We start from the raw sequence: 11,998 nt of genomic DNA on the forward strand, positions 1-11,998 counted from the left end.
ATATATATATATATATATATATATATATATTTAGAGAGAGAGAGATAGTAAACTTATATTGAAATGAAAAGCAAAAGACGAAAATGCAGCAGCGATCACGAACCATCTTTGTTTAAATTGATATATTCAAGACGAAGAGAAGAAAACAAAATCGCATCGCCATAATTCAAGGTGGATTTCATGCGTGATTTTATAAAGAGAAGACATTTGTTGGCGGCAGAAATGTTTTGGGAATAGTAAATTTTGGCAGGAAGTAATATAATTGTAATTTAAGGCGATTTGATTTGGCGTTGGTGCGTCAACCTCTAGATACTGTAGGAGTTCCAAGACAGAGTCCTTGGTAGAGTGGCATAGCCGAGTGGTCATACCAATCTACCACCCACTACCACAAAGCAATAAATACTGGTCGTATAAGGCATATCCCTATACGATCGGAATTTTTTCACAGCCGCACAAGAAAGCTACATATTATGTATATATTATTTGATAGAATAACCTTCATTTTGCGTTACTATCGGCGTTTTAAGCAGATGCCACTGCTGTTTTGAGATCAGCGAAGTTAAGCTGCTTTGGGTGTGGTCAGTACTCTGGAAAGGTGACCGCGACTGATTCCTCTTGTATGCTCTCTCTCGGCTTTTAAAAGGTTTCTTTTCTTTCATTATCAGACTATATTCTATATATGGATGTAAATCTACACGAAAAATTTTATAAAACGAAGATTTAAAAAAAAAAAAACCTGACGTCGGTGGTGACGTCGAACCCTTCCCCTGTTCTCGTATTATAAGCAAGTGGTTAAGGCGATTTCTTGTTGATGTGTAGGATTCCAGTCCACCACAGAATTCAGTTCCTCTCATTTTACTAATTATTTACGTGTATATTTACATACATAACACATTCTCATAATGAAACTAAGCAACACTTTTCATACGAGAGCATAAAACAAGGCTTCGGTGACGGTCACCCATCCAGTTACTGACCACACCCAAAGCAGCTTAACTTCGCTGATCGCAAAACATATGCGTCTACCTAGACATTACGATGAGAGTGGCAGCTTGGCTGCATGTCTATGTCTTTTTTCAGTTTGCTAAGTTAATTTTCTCGCAGACTTGTCTAAAAGTGGTCATCTGGAAGTACAAATTTACAATAGCGATTTATTTTTTTTAATGAGAATCATCAACAGATTTTCCATCTTTTCTTAATCTTTGTTCACATTTGCTGGGCAGGACATCGAAATTAAAAGCGTCTTTGATACGTGGCTTTTCACATTATTACAAAGATGGTTTATTAAGTACTTTGTTTACCACCTTAACATGACTTACTAGGCCTCCCGCGATTACGGGGGTTCCTGTAACGCTACCCTGTACGCGACTTATGCCGTGGTGGGAAAAGTTGGGTTCGCGCGGAAAAGTTTCTTTGTAAAAATCGATACGTCCCAACTATAACTGATATAGGCTTCTGGTTTGTTTTATGATGTCGGCAAATTATTGAATTTTTTCCTAAAGCAATCAGGAAATCTTTGCAAGGCTTAGAAATAATAGAAAAAGTGACGAACGTGAAATTTTTAAGGAAAATCGTAGAATTTGTTTTTTTAAATAATCACTAAAAATATAATAATTAGGTTTGTGGAGTCTAGTTGACACGTAAATTGTGTGGGAATGTTTGAAATTTCACATGGAATGAATCGTTTTGCTATAAATGTGTTTGCTAATTAGCTGTTACCGATTAAAAATGCTAATTTTTACGGAGTGCAATTTTCAGATTTTCCAACCTACTTATGTTGACGTTTCGTATCGTACCTAAGTAAGGAATAACGATAGAAAAAAAATAAAGGTGGCATTGGAAAGCTGAATAAATATCCTATAAAACGCACAAAATAAAGATATATGTATTGTTGGAATAAAACTGAACAATTGTCGTTAGATTACGGACAATCTTTTTTCTCTCTTTCTACGAAAATATGCGGCAACTATTATATAGAAACGTTGATATTTTTACATTTTGCTGTTCAGCACGATAAAGTGCAAAGAATGGCCGTTCGGATGATATATAATACATGCACATTGAAGTTATTTACAAGCGCACAAAAAATTATCTACGCATGCATAAAATCCGGCCGAACTACGGCGTTCAACGCTGACATTTTTCGTAATTACTCGGTAATAAATAATGCTAGAAAAAAAGTGAAAACTGTGATGGAAAGCTGAATAAATTTCCTACATTATATAATACCTAAAATTAATGTGTTGCCCGTAAATAGTTGAGCAATTGAAGCTCAAAGATAAGTTTTGTTTCACGTACAGTCAATTGTTCGCTAAAGATTTTTATATAGAAACGTTGATATTTTTACATTTTGCCGTTCAGCGTTCAGCTCGATAAAGTACAAAGAATGGCCGTTCGAATGATATATAATACATGCACACTGAAGTTATTTACAGATACACAAACAGGCGTACAAAAAATTATTCACGCACTCGTAAACCCTAGGCGGAACTACGCGGCTCGACTGGGTTCTCAAGTGGTCATATTTACGCTTACATTTTTCTTAATTACTCGGTAATGCATAACGCAAAGAAAATATTGAAAATTGCAATGGAAAGCTGAATAAATTTGCTATAAATAGCCCACGTAAAAGCAATATGTGTTCCCAGAAAAAAATTGAGCAATTGAAGCTGAAAGACGGAAATGTTGTTGAAAGACAGAAATATATGTAAAAAAAAAGTAAATTTTACGAAAAAGAAACGTTGCTATTTTTACATTCAGAGGTTTAACATGTGAAAATGCCGGTTTCCTGTTTACGTTTTCTTGTATGTACAAGATCTGCCTGCGCAATGGCGCAGTCCTCGTGTACTTCGGATGACTCGTTTTTTTTGGTGAATTTCCCGAAAATAACTTACGAATGGCGCGGAATTCGCGTCATCGGAGCACTTACGGCGAAAAATTTATAGACGCGGTTTCCCGTCATCGGATCACCAGAGGGTGTGTGTGTGTGTGTGTGTGTGTGTGTGTGTACACATACATTATATATATACGCTTGGTGTTTCTTTAGAAAGTCGAAGGCAAAAAACATGGAATAAAGGTAATTTTAGTTCAGAAGCAGGGGAAAGCAACCTTGCACTCGGGGAAGCCTTGAGATAGATAGATAGATAGATAGATAGATATATGTGTACGTATGTATGTATGTCAAAACCGCCAAAGTCCTTATGTAACAACACCACGCGCCCTTTGCGGTTTCTAAATTACAGGGAGATCTATCTCAACCGAATTCAGTACTAACAAGAATAACACATTAATTTTATTAATGAATAGTACCACAATTAAGTACTTCCACTTACTGAACAGTCCCTATAGACATGGGCTCAGATCGTAAGTCTGTGAGATACGACGAGAGGAACGCGCTCTCTCTCTCTCTCTCTCTCATTTTATATATATATATATATATATATATATATATATATATATATATATATATATATATATATATATATATATATATATATACTGTATATATACATCTTACTACAGTAGTAATCATGGGTTGATTTTCAGACCTTAGAGGACTCAATACACAAGTTTACCTGATCAAATTATATTCACCATTCAAATTATGATCACGGAAAATGAAATAAGATGGAAGGACATTGAAAAACACGTGCTGAATTTAACCTTAAAATTAATTTAATAGCTAAAGGTTAAACATATCAAACAGGCAAATATATAAGAAATAAATGAAACGGGGTTACAACTGAAAGGCACTCAAACTAACCAAAATTACAAAGTTCAAAGAATAAGAGTAATAGCCCTTTCTAAAGCATACACACACACACACACACAACACGACACCAAATAACTGACCAACTGCACAAAAAAATAGGCCAAAAGCTGCTCCTTCCCTTCTGCATTCGAGTTTTATTGTGGAAACGAGACGAGTTAACACAGACCTGACTTACAAACTTCAAATCAACATAAAAAACTTGAAGCTAATTCTTAAGTTCGTTATCAAAAATAAACTAAAAGCACAGACCTGACTTACAAACTTCTAATCAACATAGAAAACTTCAAGCTAATTCTTAAGTTAAGTATAACTTAGTTTTACCAGACCACTGAGCTGATTAACAAGGGCTGGCCCTAAGAATTAGACTTATTTACGTGGCTAAGAACCAATTGGTTACTTATCAACGGGACCTACAGCTTATTGTGGAATCCGAACCACATAAAGCGAGAAATGAATTTCTATCACCAGAAATAAATTCCTCTAACTTCATCAGCCGGAGGGAATTGAACTCCGGCCCATCAGTGACAGTCTGAAGCTCAACCGACTCGGCCAACAAAGGGCTACAAGCTAATTCTTAAGTTCGTTATCAAAAATAAACTAAAAGCACAATATTCTGGAACCTCTACATATCTGTTAAACGTAGTGAATCAAATGGTGGCGTGTGACAACACAATTTTAGATGATGTCATTGCCTAAACAGGACACGTAATTACGAAACACACACACATTCTTAAACACAATACTGGAAATGGCAAAGTGACAAGCGTTGGGCACCACACAACACTTATGTAGTCTTAAGCGTCATTTTCTTTTGGAAGGTTAACAAAAGGAATCCACCTCGAAAAGGCAATTTTTTACAACAGCCTATCAAGTACACCTTGAAAAACAACCTTTTTCAGATTAGCTACTGACAGGATGAGTCTGTCAAGTAATTATATTTGGTTACAGTAGGCTAACTTAGATCGCCAAAGCAACAATGCCATAGGTTTCCTTAATTAATGGCACATTAGCTCTTGAAGTAATTTAATGAATGAAGCTGATACTGTGTCCCTGTAAATAGTAGGGACTATATCAGTCTGATTCCTGTTCATGACCTAGTAATGACCAGTATATTGCTTTTATACAATGCACAGTAATGTGCATTACTGCGAAATAGCATGTCCAAAGAAAGCCATAGCATAAGCCTACTACCTCTCTCTCTATTTTCCCCTACAAACAGGTCAGATACCATCATTTTTACCATCTAGTGTATTGTTTGATTCATGAGTGATCGCAACTCTTTATAAATGCCATTCAACATACATTTTCAAGTATATAATTTAGAAACTCGCAATAAAAATATTACTTATGCAGTAAATATCGACTTTGCGAGCAGGAATTAACAGGCACTGACCACTATTGCCAAGAGGGAGAAGCCAATAATGCATAATATATTTCACGGTGTATCTCATTTGAAGAATATTATGTTGTTAAATTAGTGTTGCATTATGTTTAGATGTATCTGACTAAAACGTATAAGTCATACAAGACATAAGCTGTGAAACTGGGAAGTTTTTTAGGCATCGTGACTGGCAGTAATGGATATGGGACCAAGGAGCTAAAGAGCGTGGCTTGTGACGTCATGGATCAGCTCCGCCGCTTTGATTGGTCCTAATTTTCCCCTATCCTTATACTCTTCCAGACTTGGGAAATATGCGTCCGGCCACTGCAAGAGCTCAGCTCAAAGTGTCTATTTCTAATATGCCTAAAGACCAGAGGATTACCCATTTCCCTGAACTCGTCTTTCTCGAGGGTATAGCATCGAGGTAAGTTGTGCACTCTCCATGTCATCACTTCCCCAGCCAAGTTTTCCACTTTGTAACAAGAGCCAGTTGATTTAGTATGCTAGTTTGATCCCTTCGCATTTTTGACATCTGTGGTTTAATCCAGTTAATATTTAGTTAAAGTGTATCCTGATTGTTCGAAAATAAGTTTTGTGCAAAATTGTAGCTCTAGAAGCATGGTTTTCTGAGTTTTAAAGTTTTTTGTATAGCCTTCAGCATTGTATCTAGTACTTGACCGCATGGTCCTCAAGGGTGTGCGTCAAGTTTCTTGTATGTTGAATTTTAAGCAGTCTATTTTTAAAAATAAAATTGTAAAACACTGCCTGATCTTGATGGACCTTCGTTTCGATGTTTGCTGGTAGTGGCCTTCAGGCCTGACCATCCCAGTCCCATACCATCAGGGACTTTGAACCCTCCCAGTCGTGGGGAAAAATTTGCAACATTTGGTCCTTCGAACCGGATGGTCAGTATCAGTGAGCATCACGAACGTCCAAGTGATGGTTTTTCGAGGTGGCTGAGGAAGTGGCGAGAGTGACAAGGACATAATAGAAGTTCAGAGTACAGCGATCATTGTTTTTTCGCAACGCGGAATTTTGTGACTTGAAGCAACATGGCTGTCACAAGTAACTTACAGGCGAGTTCACTGGTTGCTTTACTGATAGATGTGGTGGCTGAAGCCCATCATGAAATGTTGGAGACACGCTCTACTGTGGTGTACCAGAATCTGATCGATCGCATTAAAGTAGATGAACAAATGTTGAGAAATTTCTATTTGACTAGTACCGTAAAGTTAGAATCAAGCTTTGAATTGTCAATTCATCAAGAGCTCGAAGGAGCGAATAATGTAATTGCCCTTCTCTTTACCAGAATTGAATTCCTTGCTAACTCATCGCAGTAACAGACTAGATTGCCGAAGTTGAAAGAACTTCCTTTACCTGTGTTCAGTGGTGAGATTAGCGAATACGCTACCTTTAGAGAATTGTTTGATGTTCACGTTAACAGATGTACTGATTTGGATAACGTAACTAAGTTTACGTATTTGCTTGGTGCCCTCGAGAAAGAACTGCTTAGAGTAGTCAAGGCTTTAAGTGTAACGGCTGCTAACTACGGCGTTGCATTAGAGTTGTTGGAACGTTGCTATGGTAATCAGCAGCAAACGTTAGTTGTTTTGCATCGGCGACTCGCCAATATCTGTTCCCAAATTCAACTACATAGATTTTAAAAATTTCCACATCGAACTGACAGTGTTGTTAGAGCAAATTAAACGCTCGAGTACAGTAGATTTGGGGCAAGGAATGGTCATGAGTTTGATTAATCAGAAGCTCTCTGAAGGTAATGTATATTGTAAAGTTGTGGATTACTTGAGAAAGTGTGATTACACTTTAGATGAGTTTTTGAGGCACTTGTTTTCCTAATTAGGAGTTGGAGGACGATGAGTTGCAAAAGGGAGAGGATGAGTCTGTAAGACCTAAGACAGTTCCATTTCAAACCCGTCGTACTAGAACGTGTCCATTTTGCCAAGGTGAGCATTCTGCCAGCGATTGTACCAGTCACACCACTGTTGAAGACCAAAGGCAACAATTAACGTATTTCCGTAGGTGCTTTAAATGTCTAGGCAAAGGCCATAGTAGCATTCAGTGTAACAAGCAGAATTGTAAATTGTGTAATGGTAGACATCATAACTTGATTTGTAGTAATAATGCTTTCAAGCCTCAGTCAAATGCGCCCACTTCAACAAAGTAAATGTCCAGAGTCAGTCATCAAGTCATGTCACTTCTAAGCCAGTAAAGGGCCAAAGTAGAGGCAGAAATCCTGAGGGTTCTAACGTAAAGTACTAACGTAAGTAGAGTAAGTGGGAAGAAAAAGAGTGATGAAAAACCCTGTGTGAATGCAAAGTCAGTAAATGCGTCTGACTCAGACCTACCATCGATGCTATTACCAACTGCATCGGCCATCTTGTGTGCCCAGGGCCGACAGGCTCCAACCAGTGTTTTTAGACACCGGGAGCCAACGAAGTTTTGTTTCTAGCCGGCTAGCCCAGAAATTAAAGTTGCCAGTAATAAAGAGAGTCTCCCTTAGTATTGCACCATTTGGTTCTAATGTTGTTGATGGTGAATATGATTTGGTTTCTTGTAAAGCTCAGATGGGAAATAGGGTAAAAAGGACAAAATTGATAGTGCATGCCAGTGTGAACATGCCCATCTACAACTTGGGCCTAGTTAATGTAAGACATCATTTGCAAAACAAAGGGTACAAAATGGCAGAAGAGGAAGTTCGTAATGATGTGATAAAAATGTGAACCTGCTGATCGGTGCCGACTATTTTAATCACTTTGTCCTTGGTATGGACAAGTGTGATGGAGTCAGTCTTTTTGTGACTCATCAAGGGGTATCTCCTTATGGGAAGGTCCCCCAGTGGGCACTTAAGGGAGTTGACACAACTGCCGTGAAAGCCTTATGTGTCTGCTGAACAGTAGAACCGAGCTATGATGTCGATGAATGGTGGTGACTTGATACAATTGGTATTAGTCCCAAAGAGCAATTTTCCATCTCTGAAAATGTAGCCATTAAGAAAATAAAGGACAGTGTAGTATGAACCGATCAGGGTTATCAAGTAAGTCTCCCCTTTCACGATGAACAACGTCCGAATGTCAATTACCATAATGCCATTGCACAACTAAATACTTTAGAAATGAGATTTGATCGAGATCCTAGTTACCGAACCGCTTACGAGCAAGTCCTTCAGACTTATCTCGAAGCAGGGTTCATAGGGGAAGTCCCCAACTCAAGAATAGAAGGCTACTACATGCCTCATTTTGGTGTTAAGAAAGGGAGCTCTACTACCCCCCTTAGGATCGTGTTTAATGCCGCCTCCAAGTCGAAGGGAGGGATCTCCTTGAATGATTGCTTGTATCCAGGTTCCAGTTTAGTCGAGTTGTTATATGACCTTTTGTTAAAGTTTAGAGTAAATCCTTACGCACTAACTGCTGACATATCTAAAGCCTTCCATCGAGTCCTCCTTGATCCACAGGACACCAGGTATGCTCGATTCCTGTGGTACAAGGCACCATCACAAGCGGCTACCTTTGCTTTCAGGCTCATGGTATTTGGAATTACAACCAGTCCTTTTCTCCTTCAACAAGTCCTTCAGACTCATTTTAGGGTAGCTGGGAGGGCAGAGTTAATACAATCGTTTTATGTTGACAATTATATTGCCACCTATGCTGCTGAGGGAGAAATATGGGATAATTATTTAACTGTTAAACAGCTTTTAGTTGAAACTAACATGCCATTTAGAGGGTGGGCGAGTAATAGGCTAGCCTTTGATCAACAAGTAGGAGTTAAAGCGCCCACTGAGATTTCTGTGTTAGAAATGTTATGGGATAGGAGTAGTGATCAGATGTGCTTGAAACCCTTCAAAGGGGTGAGAGAATTGCCCAGTAACTGGGTTCCCATGAAACATAGGGTCCTTTCCTTGTTAGTGTCAAATTTTGATCTGTTAGGGTTGGTCAGTCCAACATTTGTTAGAGGAAAGTTGTTTTTACATAAACTATGGGAAGAAGGTACAGGATGGGATGATGTTCTTGGCACAGAAAGACAAACGGAGGCTATGAAAATCTTGGAAGAGTTTGTCAGTGTGCATAAGTTGAAATTTAAGAGAGGAATTTTGATAGGCAAATCAGAAATTCATGTCTTTACTGATGCCTCAAGTAAGGCATATGGGGCGGTAGCCTATGTCAGGGGTGTGAGGTTCAAGAAATGTCAGAAGTGAAAGACTGATCCTTTATTATTCTCGACAGGTGTTCATAATGCAGAAAGCGGACAGAAAGGTAGTGGGTGACCTGAGGCCCCCCCCTCTGCGTCCATACAGAGGTTGTGTATGTTAACAGGCATAAAAAGACATATAAATGTGTTACAGAACATGTAAAAGGCAGATATATATATCAGCGGACAGGCCATACAATGTTGCATACAATGAAATACATAAAGAACCTGAAACAATAACAAGTAACATATATGACATGATTAATGCATGTATGAAGAGCGAAATACAAGATGCAGAGGCGATCTGATGCCCTTACAAATGCTACCCCCCACCCAACAAGACAATAATTAAAGGAGCAATTATTGGATGAAACGATATTAATCATGCAAACGCTGAGGCAGTTGGAGTGGGCCCCTATTCCTGGAGAACAGTGGGTGTGGGGTGGAACCCGACATCTGAGGTTGGCTTGATGCGTCTCCTGGGCTGCCCTGGACCCCGTTTAGGTGGGGGAATGGGTGTGTCTGTGGGGAGGTACTGAGGTGGAACTCTGGGGAGCCTGCCTGCTTCCTCGTGTACTTCGCTGTCCAACAGGAATGCCGGTTTCAATCTGTCGATGGTGACCCATTCTTCCTGCCCATGGATGTCAAGGAGGTATGCCTTGGTGGTCCGCCTGATGACTCAGTGGGCTCCCCTGTAGGGCCAGGTTAAGGGCACCCGACGGGTGTCCACCCTGACGAAGACGTAGGCGCAGGAGTCTAAGGCAGGTGGGCTGTAGGTGGTGGTTCTGTTGGTGAAGGTCTTATGGCATGACGTGAAAATCTGTGCGAGTTTCCTCAACCGAGGGAGGGGGGTGTCTGCGCCATTGGCTGATGGCAGGAAGAATTCTCGAGGAACGGCCAGTGTCTCCCTGTAGACTTTCTCAGCAGGGGAGGCATCGCCGCTTGCCTTTGGTGTGGTGCGGAGACCCAGCAGGACCCAGGGTAGCTGTTCTTTCCATCTCTCGTTGGTACGTGCTATGAGACCTGCCTTGAGAGAGTGGTGTGCCCTCTCGACCATGCCATTCGCTGCAGGGTTGTAGGTCGTTGTGCTGTGTAGAGCTGTACCCATCAGGCATGCCAAGGAGACCCAGACCTCTGACAGGAAGGCTGGACCCCTGTCTGTGGTGATGCTGTCTGGCACTCCAAAACGGCTGATCCAACTGGAGAGAAAGGCCTCTGAGCATGACGCTGTTGATGCCTTCTCCATGGGAGTTGCCTCCGGGCCAGCAGGTGGAGCAGTCTATGATCATCAGGAGGTACCTGGCTCCCCCGACTGTGGAAGAGGCCTGACGACATCGATGTGGATGTGGCCAAAACACTGATGAGGCTGGGGGAAGTCACCGACCCTGGACTCTGTGTGCCGGGATGTTTTGCTTGCCTGGCATGGGATGCAGCTCCTTGCCCACTGTCGGACGTCCTTGTTGATGCCATACCAGACGAACTTGTCAGTCATGAAGTGCACCACTGTGCGCCCTGATGGATGGGAGAGGCTGTGGACTACGTCGAACACCAGCTTCCTCCTTGAAGTGGGCACTAGGAGGCGGGGGCGGCCTGTGCTGGTGTCGCAGCGGAGAGTTGTGTTTGAGTTTGCTAAGGGCACATCTTCCCACTTAAGAGCCGTCACTGCCGTCCTGTAGTCTGCCGTCTCTGGGTCTGCTTCTTGTTCCCTTGCCAGGTCTTCGTAGTCAATGCCGAGGTGAAGGGAATTGATCTCTACCCTTGACAGGGCGTGTCGGCTACTGGGTTCTATAGAGGGATGAGTGAGTTTTTTAATTAGCATTTCCCAACGTTCTGTGTGTGTGTGTGAGAGAGAGAGAGAGAGAGAGAGAGAGAGAGAGAGAGAGAGTGTAATTGTTGTTAGTGAGTGCTTCAGTTGTTGGAAGAGGGATGAGGTCGTTAGTTTGTTTACAGCGCTGTCTGTCTGTGGAATATGTGAAGGATTTTTCGGTTTTTGAGTGAGTCTTGAGTCAGAGCTAGTGCCGGTCAGTCGTTTGGTCTTGGACAGTTTTTGTGTGCTTTTGAGAGTTGTTGGTTTTTCTTGTTAGTGTGCTGTTCTTGTTGTGTATATAGTTCTGTCTTCTTTTTATGTTTCCTTGTTTTGTTTGTGTGGTTTTGTGTGCTGTGTTGGTGACCGTGGACGCCTTACTCCATCTTCCAGCAACCGAGGATCAGGGTGAGTGTTGTGTACTGTTTTTGTGGTTTTGAATTCGCCACATTATATTTGGCGCCTGAATGTGGGGCAACTGGTGTTGCAGTTGCAATTAGGATTGGTGGCGGGTAGTGTGACTGGAGGAAAGGATGGAAGAGGAACTGTTGAGGTTGAGAGAGGAGAATGCATGGTTAAAGAGTGAGAATGAGAGATTGAGGCTTCAGTCGGAAGAGATGGGATCGTTGGTAAAAGGAGCGAAAGAGGAAATGAAAGGGGAGATGAAAGAGTCAGAAGAGAGGATGGATAAAAAGTTGGAGGGAATAATGAAAGGTGTGGAAGAAATGGTGAAAGGTATGTTCAAGGGTGTTTTTGGAGAAGGGGCTGTTGGAGGTAGGTTCTCTGGAACGTGTGAAGGGGCAAGAGAGAAAGAAAAGGAGGAAGAAGTGAATGG

General features: G+C 41.0%; 1 protein-coding gene across 1 annotated transcript; it reads right to left on the reverse strand.

The window, feature by feature from the left end:
• Positions 1–10,038: 10,038 nt before the first annotated feature.
• LOC136842309 (uncharacterized) lies at positions 10,039–10,467 on the reverse strand. Its single transcript, XM_067109567.1, has one exon. It carries the CDS (start codon positions 10,465–10,467, stop codon positions 10,039–10,041), a length of 429 nt encoding a protein of 142 aa, XP_066965668.1.
• Positions 10,468–11,998: the final 1,531 nt, after the last annotated feature.

This window comes from Macrobrachium rosenbergii, chromosome 10 (assembly GCF_040412425.1).
Source record: "Macrobrachium rosenbergii isolate ZJJX-2024 chromosome 10, ASM4041242v1, whole genome shotgun sequence".
NCBI classification, from domain to species: domain Eukaryota; kingdom Metazoa; phylum Arthropoda; class Malacostraca; order Decapoda; family Palaemonidae; genus Macrobrachium; species Macrobrachium rosenbergii.

Bases quoted from the DNA above. Each gene is read 5' to 3' on its own strand.
- LOC136842309 (XM_067109567.1), bottom strand. From the start codon at position 10,467: ATGGGTACAGCTCTACACAGCACAACGACCTACAACCCTGCAGCGAAT.